The sequence below is a fragment of the Tachypleus tridentatus genome, chromosome 8 (genome assembly GCF_004210375.1).
Source record: "Tachypleus tridentatus isolate NWPU-2018 chromosome 8, ASM421037v1, whole genome shotgun sequence".
Taxonomy (NCBI): domain Eukaryota; kingdom Metazoa; phylum Arthropoda; class Merostomata; order Xiphosura; family Limulidae; genus Tachypleus; species Tachypleus tridentatus.
The window spans coordinates 129420468-129444011 of NC_134832.1; the positions used below are offsets into that span (position 1 = coordinate 129420468).

At 33.8% G+C, this 23544-nt stretch overlaps 1 protein-coding gene across 6 annotated transcripts in view; it reads right to left on the reverse strand.

The window, feature by feature from the left end:
• The window catches only part of LOC143223480 (heterogeneous nuclear ribonucleoprotein R-like), a 57886-nt gene extending 43696 nt beyond the window's left edge, over positions 1 to 14190 (reverse strand). For 2 of the 6 annotated variants that reach the window (XM_076451519.1, XM_076451520.1), the window contains exons 1-2: positions 14054 to 14190; positions 7325 to 7533 (exon numbers count right to left, since the gene is read on the reverse strand). In XM_076451519.1, coding sequence (XP_076307634.1) covers positions 7325 to 7532 — 208 coding nt within the window. In that variant the 5' untranslated portion in view covers position 7533; positions 14054 to 14190. Of the gene's footprint in view, positions 1 to 7324; positions 7534 to 11183; positions 11309 to 14053 lie in introns of those variants that run through there. The other 4 variants (XM_076451522.1, XM_076451521.1, XM_076451518.1 and 1 more) reach the window with 4 other exon arrangements.
• Positions 14191 to 23544: the final 9354 nt, after the last annotated feature.

Genomic DNA, 23544 nt, shown 5'->3' on the forward strand with positions numbered 1-23544 from the left:
TAAAAAAAATCCCAAATTTTGTCAAAACAATGGTTTACTTAATTAACAGTAACTTCGCAATACTCTACATATCAAAGCTTTGGATCATTAACATAAACAACTACATGTTACTTTCAAATTTATGTAATGTACATACTTAAATGAGATGTACTTCTGTGTGATTCCTTAAAGGGTAACAAATAACTATTTCTTGCTTTTGAATTTTGTATGTTGTGTTGTGGCCTACAGAATGCATAGTTCTTATAATTCATGACACGAGCAAGTCACAACAGTACAAACTGCAATGTTAAGTATCCCTTATGTGACTTCATTTTAGTGTCTACTGACTGAGAGACATGCTACAAGTATAGCAGTACAAGTGATTAAAACAGGTGAGCTCTCAAGGTAGCATCCAGCCTCCTTTTGGGAAAATTAAGAACATGTACAAATTGTACCAGTATTTACACGAGAAAAAATGCAGCAGTGACAAATAACTATCACCGTTGAAAAATTATGAGTATGTAAATATTTTTATAAAATGTATTACCATATGAACAAGTAAATTAAATTTTCCATATTAATCATTTCCAAACTGGTTTACATCTTTCAGCTGTTGAATGCTCACCTGTTTATCTAAAAATTAAATATTTAATTATAATAATTTAGAGCTAATCTCACAAGTTTTCACTGAAAAATATTTCAGAATATATATTTTAACACATGTAACATATATTTAACACAAATTCCCAAGTAAAATGAACAATGAATACTCAAAATTATATTTCTGCACTATTCGAAGGACCACTTCTGCCTATTCCAAAATTTCAGTTTATATTTGCTAAGAAATATCTCCTATGCAAAGGGCCACATGACTGGGTAAAATGCCATTAAACTTCACCTCCAAAGTTACAACTTCACTATTTATTCCCCAATGGGCATTTGAGACAGCTCTTGCAGCACATTCTTATCAGAATAAAATATATACTCATGATACCAAATATTCCATGTAAATCACTCATTAAACTTTACAGCTGTTACAGTTATGACAAAGTGTTTGTACTGTTGCATTGTGAGTAGTTTTTTCCTCATAACTTAAAAAGTATCTTGATTAGGATAATGAAAGTATAGTATATTATAAATATTATACTAACACACATCTACATAAATTTTTATGTAAACTGAATGACAAATAAACTGTTTATAAACAAATAACCAAACATAGGAGGGACAGAAAGTGTTGCTGCATCTACTTCAATGGTCAGTTGTGTAGCCTTTCATGTGAATTACTTGGTGCAATCTCTCCTCATAGCCCTCCATAATCGTTTGACAGTACTCGACTGATATTTTCTTCCATTCTTCTTTACAGAAAGCCTCCAACCCTTGCAAGTTTTTCAGATGATACTGATGAACCCTGGTCTTCAACTCATGCAAAACGTTTTCAAATGGGTTGAGATCGGGTGACTGCAATGGCCACTCCAAAACGCTTATATTGTTCCTCTGCAACTAGGATTCTGCATATTTCAATGTGTACTTAGGGTCACTGTTGTGCTGGAAGATCCAACAATGCTCAAGCCCCAAGTTCTGAGAATCATTCTTGATATAAGCGCCTAATATATCAACGTACTCTTCTTTTTTCATGATTCAGTTGACACAGTGAAGGTTGCCTACACCAGAAGAGCTGAAGGAACCCCATAGCATGATCGAGCCACCTCCATGTTCAGCTGTAGGGACGGTGTTCTTTGGATGATTTCATTCCCCCTTCTTACAGAAAATATAGCAAACATCATTGTGACCCAAAAGCTCGATTTTAGTCTCGTCTGACCAAAGAATACTCTTCTAATTGGTAAAGGGTTTATCTACATGCTTTCTTGCATACCTCAATCGTGCTTCTAAATGAGCAGGCTTTAAATATGGAGTTCTACAAGGACGGCATTCTTTGAACCTAGAAAAGCGTAACATGGTCGTAACTGTAGAGGTGCTTACTTCAACCCCAGTTTCCCTTACCAGTTTCTGTATGTCATTACGTGTTAAATGGGGGTTCCTACTAACTTCTCTGAGAACCTTCCTCTTGGTTCTCTCTGGAATTTTGGTGGGGCATCCAGAATGAGAGAGGTTAGCAGTTGATCCTGTAAACTTAAACTTGGCAATTATGCTTTGAACAGTAGATTTCGACACATTAAGTTGTGTAGCAATACCGGAAAGAGACACACAAGACTTGTATTTTACAATAATTCAGTTTTTTAAATCACTGGACAGTTGTTTCCTGTTCGCCATGATGACCAAGCAGATAATGACGGAGACGGCGCTAAATTGCCAGAAGTACATTTTATACTGGCTAAATTCCAATAATTATGAACCCAGTGGCTAGTTCTGGAATGGTATAATGTAGTTTATTTGCCAAACTAAACAAAATTTTTTAACGGAATATCAGTTTTTTTTTACACGTTCTGAACTGTACAAACACTTTCTGCTCCTCCTCTTTTTGGTTATTTGTTTATAAACAGTTTATTTGTCATTTAATTTACATAAAAAATTATGTAGATGTGTGTTAATATAATATTTATAATAAATCACATGTCTCTTAGCCTAATCTTGATACTTTTTAAGTTATGAGCAAAAAACTACTTGGGATGCAGGGGTACGAACACTTTGTCATAACTGTACTTACAAGGGATAATTGACTTTTTTTCATGTTTGGTACAATCAAATTTAAGTCAATATTCAACAGAGATGTTTGGGTTGTACTTCTCAAACTCATACCCCTCAATCTTAACAAACATCAGATCTTGGAAAATGTCCTTATTACATTAGGTTCATAAGGAAATCTTGATTACAATTCGTGGATAAAACAAACTTCTACCTCTGTTATTGCTACACTGAGAGAAAACACAAACTCCACCAGCTTCAGATATTTCTCAGAGAAGTTATTGTTGACAATATGGTTACATAACAAACACTACCAGTAAATGTTTGTGCTTAAAACTTTTCACGTGCACTTTTAATCTGCTAAACTCCTCCACAATTCCTGCCTTCTCATCCTCAGTGAAAAGGACTAATTTCATTAATTTCAAATTTATCTTATGGAATGAGCTCTTTTCTACCTTCTGGTCAAAATATGGTCAAAAACACTAAATGCTTAAGCTAGCATGCAGTTGAAACTGGAAAAACCTTTCTTCAGTAAACTTGACCATTCTATCACCTTAAAACACTGCAAGCTAGTCCCGTATCAACAGCAGATTAGACAAAATGAATTCTGAAAGATGTGATACTGGCTCTAGAATTCTCTTACACTATAATTTACTGACAACATTGACAAGTAACTTGAAGAGTTTCTTCCTTGCCTCAGCTGCCACTGTTAACTTGATTTAAATGTAGAACCAGAACATGCAGGTATTGCCACATGGAATTTAAAGCCCATGCTTTGCTTGAGACCCATTACCCCTGTTTCACATCACTGAAGTAAACATTTTCATCTAAAGCCCTTGTATTTTTCTTGTCCATACCTTCTCATTTTCAGGCTATTCCATTAAAATTTACAATCCATTTTAAAAATTTTCAAACTTTTAAAATACAAGGTTAGGAGTCCACTTGTATCCAGCATTGTCAGCTGAAAGGGAGAAGTAGAATTTTCATTTTCTTTTAGTGGTAGTGAAATACCAACTTTGGAACCCATTTTAATAGCTACAATATCAAATTTGGACCTCATTTTCATGAAACTTCAAATCTGTAAAATTAAAATACACCTTAATTCCATTAACAGCACCATCTAGAACATCTAATGTATGCTTACATTCCACTGAATAGGGCATTCTTCCACTGAAAACCTCTAATAGCACAGTTTCTTGTACTCCCATTGGCTACAATACAGAAAAGCTTTGATCCACTAACTATGTTCTTGATGCCACATCAAAGGCTTTCTCTTTTATTGAAATAATTATCACCCTTCTCCGTTTTTCTGCACAGGAACTCCATGTCTGATTTAACAACCAAACACAAGTTGTTAAACGTTACTTTCTTCTATTTTACCTCCTCATTTGTAAAATACATGCACCATAAGGAAACATCCAGACGGATGTCTAGAAGTGGGATAACACACCATCTCCATATTAGCACTGTCTGATTCATTCTCCTGATTATGCAATGACACACTTGCTATGTGAGGTTTCTGGTTTTGTGTGTTCTTAGAAGCTTAACATAGAAATTATTATACACATTCCAGAAAGAATTTATACTTCATTCAAAGTGACTAGTTGCTAGTTTAAGCAAACTGCACAAAACATTTCTGAGACCGATCCTCCCAGGAACTGGCTTTCCTAAAGAACTAACCACATACAAATTTTTCCAACATTACTAAAATACTCTTTTCTTGTATTTTTATCTTTTTTCTTTTCTTGCAGAGAAATGACTACATCTACAAGTACTTACAACATCACCACTTTCAAATGTTTCACAGGGCTTTTTGTCTTTTTGCATCCATTTATCTTCATGTTTTTTGCTGAACCCAAAGTTTAAAACACTGACACAATTCACCTATTTCACTCAAGAACGAACTGTGTCTCAAGCTACACTTTTAATACAGTGCTTCCTAGCTTCTTTCAACTCTCTCAACACAGGCTTGGTTAATTTAACCAACCATGCGACCTCTTTGTACTTGTTTAAAAGTCTTTAAAGATTTAATACTATTAACTTTTAAGATAGCATATATATATATATATTCACAAAGTCTGGCAGTCTTCCACATACAAGAAAATATTTGTACATGAATATATACTGAGTTTTTGTTTTGAATATCTACGTGCAAAGTTTAATGTTAAGATTAAAATTGCTTTTCCTCATCTCAAAAATGTCATTTCTTTTTTTGTAATTCCTATAACCTCCTAAGTACATTTCAAGTGTTTGCTGCCAGTAAAATTTTATATTTTATCTATCCTATCTCTATACAGGGTTGGTCAAAATGTTACATTACTCAATTTTTTCACAATTTTTCTTTCCAAAATTGTGCAATGTGAAAATGCCAGAACTTGTGTAAAATAGACATGAACACTGCATGATGGTATAAGCATATTTTAATGAAGGTTCAAATTTTTAGTTCACAGTTAAGATATTTTCCAATAAATTTGGTCAAGAATTGAAGCCAATATTACGTATTTAGTATGGGAATGGATAAGTGTACAATAGCCCATGTTTTGAGTAAGGATCTCTCTTTCACTACACTGGTCATCTGCTGGACAACATGGGAGTTTAAGTTGTTCATCCAAAAGGAAGTTTTTAGTCATCTCAGGCAACCACTAAAATCAAGTTCCAATATATATACACCTTTATTAACACACTAACTGTGATAATTGTATTACAACAGATGATCAACAAATACTTTACATGTACGTAAATGTTTTCTGATTAAGAAACCCTATATTTAAAGATAATGCCACTACAGTAATCAACAAAAAGTAGTCACAGAATCTGTTTCTCCTTTTAGTATTTGATGTGTCCCCCTCTGGCCTCAATAACTACTTGACATTGCTGTGGCAGAGTGCATGAGACAATGAATACAAAAAGGAATGATTTCATGATGACACACAAAGATTATGGCTTTCTGGAGCCCCAAGATGCTCATTGCACTTTACCTTCAAGCAGTTTTCAATGGAATAAACCCAAGTTGTTGCCTGGCTACCATAATATGTTGATCTTCCCCTATTCAAAATGGTCCTTCACCTAAAGCAAGAAAATCTGAAATGCCTTTTCAGTACATATGGAGTGAAATTTCCTCTTTATTTCATGCCTGCCACATAGAGGGCACAATCATTATATTTTTTAGTCTTGTGGTATGTAGCAGAAGTTATCCTAGAATGTTCACTGGCCAGCTCCACCAAAGTGATCTCAAACTGTCAGCTTTAAATGGAACCTGAAAATCTCACACCTGTCAGCACTGACAGAGCCTTTCACAAGATGTAGGCATTCCAGACCCCTGGCCACAGCTACATTCCCATATCATCTGACCAAATATTTCTGCACCCTGTAGATCACAGTAGTGGTCAAATTCAATTTTTCTAACATTTTGTCTTATCAAAAGCCCTCTTTGTTCAAAGAAAGTGACTAATTTTTCCTAAGCAGCTGATACAACATCCAGATAATTATACAACTGCTGATCTAATAACAAGACTCTACTAAACCTCCCATGAAATACATTTAAAATTACATGCATTAGAACCTCAAAACAGATTATTATAAAGTGAAAAAAACTAGGTCATGCAATACATTTCTTCACCGACATAAATCCCTATTAGTTTCTCAGTTTTCTTACAATTTAGGGCTGTCAATGTTGTCTACTGGAGTCATCAAAATAAAGCATAAATAGAAATGTGTTAATTAAAATGGATAAAAGCTGAAACTGATCGAACACATAAAATGAAACTTTCTTATTAAAAAACAATAATTCTAAGAAAAAAGGAAATATTTTTAATGTTTTCACAAAAAAAGCTGTCTTACAACAGGATTTTGAAAATTTCACTCCATAAAAATATCACTAACAATTTCTTGAGGGCATTCAGGTTAATAGTAGTTTGTTCAGGAGAAATTAGGGCAAGACATTTAACTGACATAAGTTAAACTGTAATGTGTTAAACATTATGAGTCAAGAGCCATTCCTAAAAACAATTGTCTAACACTGTATATATTTTTATAGTAACCATATTACACTGAATTACAATACACATTCCTAACTGAAGGATATGACAACATGATGAAAATGTGATTTCACTATGGGTTCAGTACAAAAAAAAGAAAAAGAAAAAGCATTTTATCTTTTCATTAACACAAGATATGAAAGTCATTTTTATAAAACATCAGTGGATCAATAAATCTGAATTATGTACAAGGGAGGGGTTAAAAAAAGAAGATACATACTACTACTGCAAGCATCCAAGAACAAACTACCTTTTTGTGTTAAAATACTGTTGTTAAAACAATACACAAAATTATACCTTACATTGAACATTTAGTTTATGCATCTCTATGGGCATGTAGGCCATAAAATCAGAAACAGCAAATACATTCTTACCATTTTCCTCATCAGAAATAAAAATTTACAACAAACATTGTGTCATAAAATTTATTATATCAATTTTGAAGATTTCTACAAATTCAGTTTACCATACAAAGTTGACATATTTAATAAATACCTCTAAAGTATAAAATTTCAAACCACTGATGTAATACAGCCTTCAAAAAACAGATCTTTACAGTATTCAGATGAATGTACAGAATTAATGACACTAAAAGCAATTTTTCACTATTGTATGAATGTTTAAAGAATACACAATATATATGGTAACAACTGAAAACCCACCAGATATAAATATTTCATCTAATTTGTTGGAAACCTTTTCATTCAGTCCATAATCTAGAAGTTTTTGATAGTCTTCTGTGTGTTCTCCTTTAAATTCATATTCATTCTCAGAAGTGCCTTCTCCTGAATGATCCATAGGTTCAATCTCTTCTTTTTTATCTTCTGTCATGTCTTGATCATTTGCTGTTGCTGTGTCTCCTTCTGCCATTCTATATACACAAGAAAAAATTCTTTTAATTTACTCTAAAAGCATATATAATAAAATAAAATGGTAAAAGCTCAATATTTAATTTCAATAAGTAGTCATTTTTGTCTGACAATCCTATTTTATATATTTTGATTAATGCAGCTTTCTATAAATCTTTCATTAATACCTAGTTCTTTTCTGAAAATAACAGCACAAGATGTAATAATTTTTAAAATTAATCAATATTGACAGTAGTTTTAAGTATTAATTACAAAAACAAAACTATTATAAGTTTCTAAAACAGCAACATCTTATGAAAGTACAGAAGGAATAATGTGCAAATTGTTTATTTAAAATAGTTTGTCGTGTATAACAGTTATAGAAAATGCACACATTAACCTCATAACAGACTGCAATTACAGTCATCTACAGATCATTTGTTACACAATTTTTCTAATCTATTAATTGTTAGCCTTTAAAAAAAAAGTTTAAAAGCTAAATTTCATGACATTACTGCTAGACTTGCTAAATTGTGCATCAATTTAAAATGTTATCCAAATGTAAGTATCATACCTAAAAATAGTAGGGTAATAACAACCAATACTTTAATCAAATTGGCAACACCAATATACATGCTGGCAAGTGTAACTAAAAATAATTTAGTCGTAAAACAAAGATGACAAAAATGGGAAGTGTAAAAAGGCCATCAAAACATTTTACTGCTAAGCAAGTAATGAGTTTACTCATTCAACTGGATGTGGAAGGAAGTGGCAACAATGGTGATTCTGATCTTGAATTTGACTTTGAAAGAGATAAAAGCAATTCATAACAGTCATTCAGACCTATTTCCAGTGCTTTACAATCAGCTATTCAGTACAAAATAGTACAAGTGAGCCTCAACTAGACACGATTCACCTCCTGAATTTATGTCCTTTATCAGAACCAGATAATGATTGAGCTGAACTACATCTCCAAGACATGTCACACACACTTTTTTTTCTTTTTTTTAAAGAACAGACAGGATCCTGGTGTACACTCTTGACATCAATATTTCATAGACCTGGTTACAGAAAAAGTAATACTGTCATCACTGCTATCAAGGACTAAAAGCAAAAGTTTCAGAGAAATTGCCTGCTCAAAGAAGTTCATGTATTTGAAATGCATTCCATATGCCCACTACCAGCAAAAGTTTCTTGTGATAACATCATCAATGGGCATCAATAAATGACCTGGCATTTGAGACTACTTGTTACCCACTAGTCTCTCTACACATCCTTCTATTACCAAATGTTCAACAGAGAAAAATTTGAGGCTATTTACTCAACAATGCTAATGATAATTATCAATAAATCATGAAAATAATTTCAGAACACACAAAAAGTATAGGTTTAAAAGATATTTTTGAAAGCTACAGAAATATTATTCAATGAGAAAATATCAGACAATTATTTACACACTAGCACATACATACATATATATAAAGTACAAAACAAAGAAGCTGCATGACAGGAAACTGCTTAATGATTTTAATAGATATCTAGTTGCTGTTTGATCAGTTATTCAAAATTAGTTTTTACTTTTTAACAGACGTACTTTAGTTTTACTAAGCAAAAAAGAAGTCTTTAACACATACACATAACCATTAAACAGTATAAAACTGTTACAATACCAACTAAATTGTATAAGGTACAATGTCATAACCTTATTCAAATACCCAAATTAATTTAGATTACTGAATGGTGGATTACAAAGGATTCAAAACCCCATAAAAATTCCACTTACTGTTTTATCTTATTTAATTAAAGCAAAATTCTTTGTTGTATTTGATTTTTGTAGGTATTTTACAGGATGGAAAAAAGATATTTCTAGAATTTTGGCCAAGGAGCAATTTTTTTTTATAAACAACTGCACATCCTGTGCAAAAGAAAGATTACAAAGAAATACTTTTTTATTTGATCAATAATTCCATTCATAAGCACTCAGAGGTTTTACACAACACTAAAATTAATAGGCTGTTACTTTTGTTAGCAACAGAAACATAGCAATAAAAGTCACTGATTTACCATTTCAACCAACTGGTGGCAGTCACTGGTAAAGAAAAGATATTCACACTATCAACAGTTTAATTACCACCCTTTCATAATGGGTCAAAGGCCATTTGTTGACTTGCATTAAAAATTTTTACTGAACTGCTATTTTATGAATTAACAACAGTGAGTTTGGAATCAAATTATATACAGGAATACTTCTCACAGTGTGGTTAATATGTTGGAAGAAACTATACCACATTGATTGAATCAACACTGAACAGGGAATAGTTTTAATAGGAAAAATGATATGTGAGTATCATAAGGAATTTCTTCATAGTAGAAACAATTATGGCTGATTAACTAGAAAAACAAACATATAGTTAGGAGGTAAAATATAAAAATTGATAACTTTATTTTGAAAAAATGAAAAGTGTAAAAATTTACTGATTAAAGAAAAATCTATTTAACCTAAGTTGCAACATTTTCTTTTTCTTCATGGAGTTCTCAGTAATATCAAATGGCATTTTCTGATGGCCATCACACATTAATGCTGCACTCTATGTCTGGATCATGATTCATATTAAGTCTAAGGCAGTTTCCACTGCCCAAAACATTTTTTCAAGTACTGGTATGGGAAATTCTTTCTCTCACTCTTCACTAGTACCTTTGTTATGCTCTGGACTTCTTCTTCCTCATATGCCAAATCTTGGTCTAAATTAAGAAGTGTATTATTGTTGAGAGCTGGAGGATGTGCATCAATGCACTCTCAAACATTAGTCACTTCCAAAGACTCAAATCCAACATTGTCCAACTTCGATGTCTTTGGAAACATCCCTACTTTTGGACTCAAAGCCGCAGGAACCGCTTGAGCAACGAGGCAAAACGTGTTTCCACACTGCCGTCATGTTACTCTTGCTAACTTAAAGCCATGCTTCACTGATGTTTTCAATAGCATTTCTGGTGATGTAATTATTCCAGAATTCAGTCAAAGATAGTGTAGCTTCTTTAAATGTAGCCTTTATTGCTCGAGAAAAAGTTCATCTCAAATAATAAGCTTTAAATGTTGCAATGACACCTTGATCTATTGATCGCAGTAGAGATGATGTATGAGTGGATAAAAATGAATTTTAACATTTTCATTAAAGTTACAAAATCCCATTGGATGGCCTGGAGCATTATCTAATATAAACAAAGCTTTAAAATCCAAATTGATTGATTTGCAGTAACGTTCAACTTCTGGGAAGAGAGAGAGAGAGAAAAAAAAACAAAACAAAACAAAACAAAAAAAAAAACAACAACAACAACTTTAACCAGCCTTCAAATAAATTTTTTGTGACCCATGCTTTATTATCTGATCGTTAAACAATGGGAAAATCATCTTTGCACAGTCACTTAGTGCTGGAGGGAAGGGGTCCCACATGATATTAAAGCACAGGTTTTAATTTAAAATCACCAGATACATTTTTGATAGAAAAGTTCTAGAATGTTTTTTCCGAAAATAAACCTCCTTCATCAACATTAAAAAGTTGGTTATCTTTGCAGCAACCTTTTTCAATACTTTCTATAAATTCATTAGGTAATTTTTCAGCAGCATCTTTGTCTGCACTTGAACTTTCCCCTACAATGCGAACATTACAAATACCTGAGTTTTTGCTTTAAGACGAAAGAACCAACCACGACTTGCCGAAAATGTTTTATTAGTTGCCCCTTCTCCATCATTTTCTTTAAGGACATTGAAAAGACTTGTAGTTTTCGTCTGAATTTCCATCCAACTTAAAGGAATTCGCTTCTGATTGCGATCTTCTATTCATATTCATAGCAGATGTTCCATATTCACCATTAGAGAGCTCTTTTTCTTTACAACTGCTTTTGAGGCAAAACAACTGGTAGCCATTCCACACTTTCTGTACTGATTCTTGATTTTCACAATTCTTACAAATGATTCATTTATTCCTTTGTCTTGTTTGGCAAAAGAAGCACCTTTTTCATGGCATTTGATGATTTCAAGTTACTGTTCTGATGTCAGTCATTTACATTTCTTTGGCTTGGTATCATCACATTTTCTTTTTTCACTCATAATAAAGAGATCTCTGTAAAAATATCACAAAAAAGGATACACCTATCCTTAAAAAGGAAAAGCTGAACTTAAACTGTTGGTGGAAGCAACTGATGCTCAGATTTATACTATACGGTATATAAATGCACCTACACATTGTATAGGCTTGCAGAAAGATCTAAAATAAGCTAGTAACAAATATTTGTGGAGATCATTCCAAAACATTTGAGAAAAATGTCAGCCATAATAAAAAGGACCCAAGGATTTATACATATATAAATATTGCTGCATTACAGTGAATCATTCAGTGCTAACTGAATCATCAGTTGCAAATTATTAACTGCACTGTAAATCCCATACTGATTGCAGCCACACTGTACAAGGTATTGGTGTATTATAATTCAAACAGTTACCCCGTTCACCTCCTTCCATTTTTATAAATGGTCCCTTATAAACACTTACTTCAATAAATTATGTGAATAATCAATTGACAGCTTAGGCTGTCCTAAATGTTGTTTTCCCTACTGTTTCAATTTTTGAAAAAGCTACCATGTTCTTTTGATCCAAGTTTTCTAGGATTTAGGTTGTGTCTTTAATCTGCTGAAAGTTTCATATTTTTTAAAATCTATATTTATCTAAGTTACTAAGCTTAATAAATTATAGTAAAATTCTATGGTATAAATGTAGTAATTTATAATTTATTTTGGTTATTTAACTTTATATATAAACCTAAAAAATATTTTGTTTGATATCCTACATACGCAAAACTTTAAAAGGCTTAGCAACCTATGTCCAACAGCAACCAAATTTAAAGGTTATTGCAAGATGAGATAATTGCTTTACTTTTTGATTTATTGTTATATATTTTAATAAAAACAAATTTATTTCTAAATAGTAATAATATATCTTATTTATAATAATTGAAATGTGACTACATATTACAAAGTACTTGTCGACTTAAACACAGGGAAGACTAATAAAAGTCTTGCTTTATATCACTGGACATGTGACATGAGTGCACATGCATCTCATCAATGCAAGTTATGTAATGTTAGTTAGGCATAACTAGAAGGACAATATAAAATAATATATATATATATAGCATTACAAGACTTAATGTACTTACATTAAATATCTATATTTGTGTTATATACAGTCATTCTAGCACAAAAAAAGCATAATTTTATTTAGTTCCTAATATTATGATGTTCACAAGGTTGTCAGACCCCACAGTCAAATAAAGAAAATAACAGTCTTACTGAAAACAAATGTCTGAAATGTATTTTGGATTCTTTATAGATTATGCAAATAATAGTTGAGATTTTTAGGACAAAGAAGGTTTTCTAAATCATGAGATGTAATCACTTTGCACTTAAACTAGTAACAAAACAGACTATTTTCACATACCTCTAGTAAAAATACTCTATCAAAAAACTTGATTTTTTTAATACAAAATACTGCAATCTTTACTAAAAGTCTATCAGATTTTTTGAATACACACACATACTGTATTAAAACCTATGGTGCAAATAATTAACAAGTACCAATGTGTAGATGAACTAGTGTATATTATACCAAGTCTGTAGAGGAAGGGTTATAATTGTTTCCCTACAAAACAGTTTACTGTGCTTTGTTATATGGGAGACTTTTAGAATTAAAGGAGAAAAGATTAAAGCTCTTTAAAACTGTAAAATTTCATTTCAGTAACTACTTTATTTTTTAAAAATATTTTACTGAATATTTCAGCATTCTTCCCTCATTTATAAGTTAATGTCCAAAGTGTACTATAATTATAAGTATGTGGGCTCAACAATTCAACATTGGAATTAAAACAAAGTATCAGAACATGCAAGTTAATCTCCACAGTAAACTTTAAGCATTACTCATTTCCAACCAGAGAGTGCCTGAATTATTGCGAGTATTTGAAGAGAAACATTTTCCGAAAACTTGTGGAACTGATATTTAGTATTTCATGACTAAAATAAACCACAATTTTCATTATCAATGATTACTGAGATAATCTCAGCATCGTCAAGTGATGTTTTAAAGGTAAGAACAGTAGTGTGAAAACATCATAAAAATAGAACTTTCGTTTATAAATTTACAACTTATACTAATCGGTTTCACTAACTTTTAGTTTTACGTATGAATACTTGTTAATCTTTTTAGGTTTAGTGTTATTACAACAAATTAACTTCTTATTAGGGAACTTCAGCCTAAATTATTTAATATCTATGCAAAACTTTTATTAGGCCTACTGTATAATAAATTACAATGCCCGCCAAAACTAGACTGTACATTGTTACATTGCGTACAACACTTAGTGTTTTAGTAAATATTGTTATTGAACTTGTCAATTACAACGCTTAAATTGCCTAATAAATATAATATGTACATATTAGAAATTTAATATTATTTAACCTTGAAAATACAATACACAAAAATAATTTTCCGACCTGATATGAAATTCCCAATCACAAATTTACACTTTCAAAGAAAGAACGCCGGTGTGAACCAACATGAGAAATTTACGCTACGGGGTTTACAAAACTCGAAATGAGGTCAATTTCTTTCACAACAAACACAATAAACTAAGATATATTACCGAACGCGTAAAGTAGAGTTTAATTGTTAAAATTAATTAAAATATTATTTTGTGTTTTATGTTTTTAGTTTATAAATATATCTCGTTTTGTATCTTATCCCTACTTCTCAAATCGCATAAAAGAATTTCGTTAGGTGTGATTAAGCTCTTTTTCGAATGTATCAATGCACAAAGCGCTCTTCACACAAACGTGAAACACACCTTATTTCTTGTTGGGTATGTTTTCCCGCCAACATAACAATTTAGTTGGTTCAGTTAAATGGAAAAAGAGTCAGTATGGTCACGGGTGTAATGGTCGATATACAAATAAATAACTGCAAATTTGGAAAATGTACACTAACTAGAGCTTGAATTACATACTACAAATAACTACAACAATGTAATGATCAAGCAATGTTAAAGAAGCTAAGAAGTATTCCATATTTTCTCAACAGATACGTGTAACACGTGGAAAACATTCATAAAAGCTTATACTTAAAATATAAATTGGATAGTAGCTTGGAACTCACTCTGTCACACACACACACACACACATAAATATAAAAAGAGAGTTTGTTTGTTTATTTGTTTTGAATTTCTCGCACAGCTACTTGAGGGGTATCTGCGGTACCCGTCCCTAATTTAGCAGTGTAAGACTAGAGGGAAGGCAACTAGTCATCATCACCCACCGCCAACTCCTGGGATACTCTTTTACCACCGAATAGTGGGACTGACTGTAACTTTATAACGCCCCCACGGTTGAAAGGGCGAGCATGTTTGGTGCGATTGGGATTCGAACTCGCGCCCTTCGGATTACGAGTCGAGTGCCTTAACCACCTGGCCATGCCGGGCCATAAAGAGAGAGAGGAGCTAAAATAAATGTATGATGATACAAATTTACGAAAATGTAAAATCTATAAATCAAAGAGTCGATTAAAAATTGAAATTGCATTGTCAAACTGGCGGGGCTTCAGTGACCTAGAGGAGCTTAACACGCTTTAAATCGGGTTTTATTACTTTTGGAGGACATAAATTTTGTTTGTAGTTTTGAGTTTAGTAGTAAACAAACAAAGTTGCAGCGCGAGCACTTTCTTCCCACATTGTAAACACTGGGGTAGGAGATGGGGAAAGTATGTTTACGTCGCCTCAGTTCTGTTTTTGTTTGTTTGTTTAGAAGTAAGCACAAAGCTACACAATAAACTATCTGTGTTCTGCCCACCACGGCTATCAAAACCCTGGTTTTAGCTGTGTGAGTTTAAAGATATACCGCTGTGTCACTGGGGGGGCTCAGTTTTCAAATGGGTGCTTAGAAAACCAAAAGGGTCATATTTTAGGTTTTAGGTCAACGTTGACGAGGTGAATACTTTCATTGCGCCGATGTTGAACCAGCCTTAGTATGTTATCTAGATAATTGATATTAAAAGTGTGAATAATGTTAGCTATAGATGTTTAAGAGAAAATATAGTAATGGTGAAAAGCTCGCCAAATTAAAATATTTTTGTTATTGAACACAAAAACAACGTGTGAGTCAACAGTCCTTCATCAGATTTTATTATTTGATATATTCGTTTAGTCAACATTCTGCTGATTTCAGATCAGTAAGCAAAAAACATAGAATTCGAGGTGTACTTAGGGCTAAGGTTAGCACGTTTTATATTCTGCAAAATAAAGCAGACGTCTCGAGTTCTGCAAATAAAAACTTCACTTTGAAAGATTTTGCAGTCAGATGAAATTACTATAGTATTTCTGGCTTGGCAAAGAATCAATAAAGCTTTTAATATATTCAGTCATAGCTGAAGAAGCAAATTTAACTTGCAAGCCAACATTGTCCATAACTAAGAGACTGTTTAAGTGACTAAACAAGGAAATATCAATTAAAAAAAAAAATTTCTTTACGCACCAATATTTTGAAGTTTTGGGATACTACAATAGGCAAAATAAACAGCATTTTGACGAAGATATAAGACCAATTGAAAACCTACAGATTTTGTACACTAAGTAAAAAAAGAAGTTGGCTGTGAAGAAATAAAGAAAATGCTATTCCTGATGCCATCAAAACTAGTTAAACAAAACACACGGAATTCAATTATTTATGTCACCTGCTAAAAAACTAACTATTTGCTAAGCTAATAGGAATTTCCATCACTGAATAAACAAAGTCATAAATCAAACCATTTTAATTGTTGTGTTTACGACTGTCCCATCGTTGACATTTTTGTTTTCTGAATTCAGTTCGCTCTCTCAATTGTTATCTTCCATTGTTACAGCTATAAGAAGCTTCTCTGTATTGTTAGGCTAAAGAACTTTCTAAAGTCAAGCAGTACGATGCTATTATACATGCATAAATCCAGTAGCGCTGTATCGAACGTGACTGAAATTACCAAGCAAATTATTGCAGTAATGAAAGATACATTACATATCTTTGGTAAATGTTAGGTGACTCGTTTATTAGTTACTGATATGTGTTCATGTGAATATGCAGAGAAGAATAGACAAATAAAGTTGTGCTACGCAGATATACCATACATTTCTTATTCCTTGTTCACATAGAATTTTCAAAATTGTCATTTATTCAGATATATGTAGTTTATAAAACGGTGTAGGTCAAGAAAGTAGGCACGTTCCTTTTACCTGAGTTAGCTGTTGTTCTGTGCTTTTAAACTTAAGACTTCTCAAGGGAAATTTTTCGGTTAAAGCACTCGACTCGCAGTCCCCGTCACACTAAACATGCTCGCCCTTTCAGTCGTAGAGGCGTTATAATGTGACGGTCAATCCCACTATTCGTTGGTAAAAGAGTAGCCCAAGAGTTGGCGGTAGATAGTGATGACTAGCTACTTTCCCTCTAGTCTTAGACTGCTAAAATAGGGACGGCTAGCGCAGATAGCCCTCGAGTAGCTTTGCGCGAAATTCAAAACAAACCAAACCAAAATGTACGTATTATGTGATATTAGACAACAATGTTTTCAATTGACAGTTCAGGTAACCCCTTGAAGATATACTGTTCTTTATTTTTCAGTGGGAATGACCAACATCAACGTTGGCAATGCATGCACCCTGAGAATAATATCACTATAGTTTTGTGTTTACAACGCTACGTTTTCTCAATTTGGGAACGACAGTACAAACATCTGGAGAAATATAAAATTTTAATACATATAATGAGACCCATCCTCTATTAATGCATTTTTTAAAATTGTTTTTATGACTTTAATAAAGAACGTTTTAATGTGTTATATTATGTCCAGTTTCTTTCATTTTTACCCAAGGTCTGTTAAACTCGGATAATTTATATTCTCTCTGAGATACATTTCTACTAGACTTCCTGTTTATTCTCTGTAAGCTACCTTATTGATTACACTTAAGGGAAATAAATGCACCTGAGATTACGACAGAGTAGGCAAAAAGGAGAAAAAATTATGTTGTGACAACACGTAAACCTCCTTCTCTTGTCTATTTAATTTTCCAGGACGGATTTGGAAATGTTCCGAACATATCTCAACTCGTCTCCTGTTGAATTAGACCTTATCACACCCAATGAGCAAACAATCGATAATTTAACCCTTACCATAACCTTTTCAATAAGAAACACAATCTTGGCTACAGTCCCACACAAGAAAATATCATTCAACTTTATTTAAATCGTGGCAACTAACCCCAGAGAGCCACCACTCTCACGGTACAGGACTTTTTTAAATTGGGTTTTCAGGAATCAGTAGATAATGCCTTAAACCATACCTATGACTACATTACGAGCCCGATTACATGTGCCGAATTTAAATCGCATATCAAAAAGCTAAAAAACACTGCCTCAGGAGAAGAAATAATTAGGAACATAATAATAAAAAATCTCCCTAACAGATATGTAACAACTCTCTATCTTAATGACGCTCATAACGCAGCCTGGCGTCAAAGTTTGTTTTTGTTTGTTTGTTTTGGAATTTTGCGCAAAGCTACATGAGGGTTCTCTGCGCTAGCCGTCCATAATTTAGCAGTGTAAGACTAGAGGGAAGGCAACTAGTCATCACCACTCACCTTTAGTTATTGGGCTACTCTTTTACCAACGAATAGTGGAATTGACCGTGAAATTAAAACGCCCCCACGGCTGAAAGGGCGAGCATGTTTGGTGTGACGGGGATTCGAACCTGCGACCCTCAGATTATGAGTCGAACGCCTTAACCCATCTGATCATGCCAGGCCGCGTCAAAGTCAAACCAGCAATCACCCAATTAGGTTAACAAAAACTTTCAACCATTTAACCGCAAACATATGACAGTTGCAGCATTCCTGGGTGTTAAGTTGAAAAAGCATTCGAATCCTGTTCAAACTGTATCAACTCAAAATTCTACACACAATTATTCAGTGGATCTCAAGCTTTCTCACCAACAGACAGGCCAGAGCACGATTACACATTCTCGCTTATTCAAGCTGGTGGCAGACGTACCGCAAGGGTTTGCTATCAGCCCACTCTTGTATGTAATATACGTCAACGACGTTCCATTTCCGAAACTTGCGTGTCACGATATGTTGATAACACTGTTGTTTGGAGCAGATCAAGAGATCTATTGGTTGCAGCTAGCAGAGTTCAAACTTTGCTGAATCACATAACCGAATGATGTAATCAGTAGTGTGTAGCTTTAAACCCTAACAAAAAACAGGCAATTATATTTCACTGACGTTGTAAAAAGAAAAAGAAGAAATTAATCCAAACAAACTTAACCCTACTAAACACCGATATAAAATTCACTAAATCTGTAACATTTCTTCAATCTGCCTTTATGTTGGACGGATCACTTTAGCAAAATTTGCAAATCTATCAGCCAACTTATTACGTTCCTCAGACGCATTGGAGGCACCAACAAAGGATACTTGGCCAGTACCATTACATCTGTTTACAAAACTTATATTAGACCTCTCATCGAATATGAATACATGGTCACGTGCAACATGTTCAATTACCTCGTGCAAAAATTAGAAACACTACAATATTGAGAATCCAGAATTTACCCATAAGATGTTATCAAACAGCCACCACAAAGAACACACTAACAAGACAATTTTTTACCTTGGCCGAAACTCCTAACACGTGGCACACCCACCAGCTTCCTTATTATATTCGTAGTATATAGAGCATCAATCAGCTTTTAGCCAAAAGTAATTTAAATCTGTCAACACGCACGTTTGTTTTTTTTTCTTTTGCTGTGTTGCTTAACCTGATATCCAATCAAGAGTAGGGTGAAGAGAAAGTTAATTTCTGAGCGGCCCCGGATGATTCTGACCCGTAGCCCCAGCTAGGGACCAGTTAGATCTTAAACCAAAATACCTGCCACATTTTCTTTTCTTTCTCTTTTTTTTCTTTCTTAACGTGGTATTGACCAAAAGCCACAGATAAAATTATTTTGATAAAATCATAGGTCCTTGTAAATGAGGTAAAAATAAAATCTGGCCGCTTTGATTTAAGGGTGTGACTAGAGAAGATTTCGAGTCTTTATTGAAGCATTGCAAGCCAACTACCGCTTAGACTGGAATAAGCAGTGCAACACATAATGCTGAGTTCGGATGGCCTATTCCTCAATTATATTCATTGAATATCAATACTAGGAGTGAAACATATTTGTAGCTGAGTGAGAATAACTGTTCTACCTGATTGAAAACTGAAATTAAGCCAACTGAAGTAGGGGTGCTTGACATCTGACACAGATGACCTGCATCATTTGTAGAAAAAATCATGATAATAACATGAAATAACTTTAAAAGATTACAAAATATTCTCGTAGACAAGTTCACCATGGGGTTGGACAAGAAGACATTATTTGGATGTGAGAAACAACCTCTTCAAGACGGAGATAGTTTCAGTACTAATGAAATTTGAAGTAATAACTTCGAATAATTCACAGGAGAGGAAGAAGCCTGGAGAAGTAGCTACCGTGGTTATATTTCAGATAGACCATCCCACTCAAGTGCCTGCACCACATTAGAAATCTGAACACTTTATTTAATCTTATTACGACTAAGTCTCTATGATCAAGGGCATGTAAATCACATTTTACAATTTAAGGAAAAGTAGTCTTCTAACTATATTTCAATATTTTTTACTTCGAAATACGTATGAATCGATATGTTGTTTCTTTGCAACATTTATTTTGGTGTAATTTGCAAAAAAATAAATGTTTAAACTTTAGTTTCTACTAAATTCCAATGGTTGTTGCCTGTAAAGAGTTTTTTCAGAATTTTTATGTCTGCTCTAAAGTATAGGTTTATACAGGGTGTTCAGAAACTTACTGTGCACTTATATATTTATTAATAGACAAGTTTCAGTATAGAATACAGGAGGTAAATATGAATGACAATTATAAACAATGTTGAAAGTGACCCCGTTGACATCAATACAAGCCTGGATCCTTCTTATTTTGTTTCTAAACACCACTATCAACTACTGGCTTGAAATAGATTGAATGAATGCTGATTACAAAACTGCACAGTGACTTTTCGAACACCCTGTAGTTACCTGGACCCTGGCATCTCTTACAAATAGACATATCCAATATTTTCTTTTCAACAGGCTAGGTGGTTATAGCACTCGACTCGTAATCTGAGGGTCGCAGGTTCGAATCTTCGTCACACCAAACATGCGCGCCCTTTCAGCCGTGGGTGCGCATCAATGTTACAGTCAATCCCACTATTCGTTGGTAAAAGAGTAGCCCGAGATTTGGCGACAGATGGTGATGATTAGCTGTCTTCACTCTATTCTTACACTGCAAATTTAGGGACGGATAGCGCAGACAGCCCTCATGTAACTTTGCGCGAAACTCAAACCAAACCAAATCTTTTTAATATGACTTTGTACCCCGATGGTACAGAGAGTAAGTCAACGGATTTACAACGTTAAAATCTGGGGTTCGATTCCCCTCGGTGGACTCAGCAGATAGCCTGGGGTGGCTTGGCTATAAGAAAACACACACACACAATATGGTTTGGTTTCTTTTGAATTTCGTGCAAAGCTACTCGAGGGCTATCTGCGCTAGGCATCCCTAATTTAGCTATGTAAGGCTAGAGGGAAGGCAGGTAGTCATCACCACCCACCGCCAACTCTTTTACCAACGAATAATAGGATTGACTGTAACATTATAACGCCCCCACGGTTGAAAGGGCAAGTATGTTTGGTACGACGGGGATTCGAACCTGCGACCTTCGGACTACGAGCCGAAATTAATTCAATAGTTTACAACTATTACTTCTGAGGTCATTGAATATAGCAAAAGAAATTGTTAAATTAAAGTATCATCCATTTCACACATGTAAAAGTGTTTAATGATTATTTATAGATATTACAGATGAGAGTGATAAATTGGTCATGCAAATAATGTAATGTATGAACGTGTTTTTATTTCTTATAAAAACTGGTTATTTGGTGTCAAACTTAGAAGATTGGTTTTGTGTTTAATAAAAAAATTATCTCTACGACATTGTAAAGAAAGAAACTCTTGATTAAGGTAAAATGTATGACTTTTGAAAGTGAGTACTAGAAGTTCTCGTAGTGGAGATTCTAATGCAAGGTTTATAAAACTAAGGATAAACAACTTGGTTTTTTGCTGCTACATAACTATTTCAGTTGTTAAAGCTAAGGAGCAAATATAAATAACTGGTGAAAATAATATATTCTAAGCTAATTGAACAATAATATTTAATAATGCGTAAAATTGAACAATAATATTTAAGAAATGCTATTTTGTTTCATGTTTTAATAGTTATTTTCTCTGTAGCAAGATTTTCCATCAACAGGCGAGAAATCGATTATGCTGTTATTAGAACAAAACAGACACAATAAATATAACTTTATTATAAATGCAACTTTACTGGAATAAATTTACATGATTTTAGGCATATAATAAAAAAACAGAAATTTTAAAACAATAGGATTTGTTTGTTTGTTTTGGAATTTCGCACAAAGCTACTCGAGGGCTATCTGTGCTAGCCGTCCCTAATTTAGCAGTGTAAGACTAGAGGGAAGGCAGCTAGTCATCACCACCCACCGCCAACTCTTGGGCTACTCTTTTACCAACGAATAGTGGGATTGACAGTCACATTATACACCCCCACGGCTGGGAGGGCGAGCATGTTTAGCGCGACGCGGGCGCGAACCCGCGGATTACGAGTCGCACGCCTTACGCGCTTGGCCATACCAGGTCTAAAACAAAAGGAAATGTTTTATATTTTCTCAAAACCGTGTTTCACAACAAAATGTCCAGAAATTCACGACCTATAACATTATATATGTTTTAAAAAATTATATATATCTTTTCTAGCTCAAAAGTATAATGTATAAAATGAGTGCCCGATTTTGTGCAATCATTTTTAATTCAGCATTATAAGTATAAGAACAAAACAAACAGGGGTGACACAACTTTACTTAGTCGAGACATATAAGGTTAAAGTGAGTTCCCCGTACAAGGCAAGACTATTGGTTTTTCCTGAGTGTATAGTAAGAACAGAAAAACAACAACTGCTGCTACTCTAGTTTAGGTAAACAAGCAGGACTACGTTTTATCTGCCAACTGACTTCGAGGAATGCATCATACAGGTTGTTGTGAAAGATTTGCTAGTAAGCCCAGCTCTCTCTTACTATTTGGTGTGCGGTATGTGATAGTGCAAATGTAGGGGCGAGATATCGAGTTCATGGTTGAAACAGAAGTTGCAAAGACACTGGTTTATCCTCCTATATGTTAGGTGCTCCAAGCAAAGGAACCGCTCCAGCTATTTAACACTGACTTTATTTTTTAAAATAGTAATGGACTTAATAGTGTCAGCCATAGAATGAAAGTAGTCATGTCTGACCATGGTTCTGACATTGATATCCTCGATGTGAATGTACTGCAGAAATTATCAACTTCTTTTGTCTGTGCAGTAGGTCAATCGCATTTCCAGGAGAAAGCCATCAGATACTTGTCAAAGCAATAACAGTCAATTGCAAAAATGCATGTAATAAATGGAGTCACAGTACCGCCACGTATGCAAGTGGTGTTCATTGATTTATTATTGATGAGGTTTAGTAGGTTGGTGCTGGTGCTATGTAATGCAGCGATAGAGTCAATATACTAAATTCACTGTTTTCTACCCAGAAATCAAGTAGCATTACTCGGATGGTACTTTGTCCAAGGCGAAATAATGCCTCGGTTTTGTTCCACAATTATAAGCGGTAGTTATTTAGCTCCAAGCATAGTACGCAAGCTGGAAATGGTAAACATTAGTGGTATAACTAGTGATGCATTTATTAAACGTTGTTCAAGAGTACTTGGATGGTTTTTGACATAACTGAGGTTGCTGGTTAAGGATTTTGCAAGAAAACCGAGCTCAGTGTAGCAACAG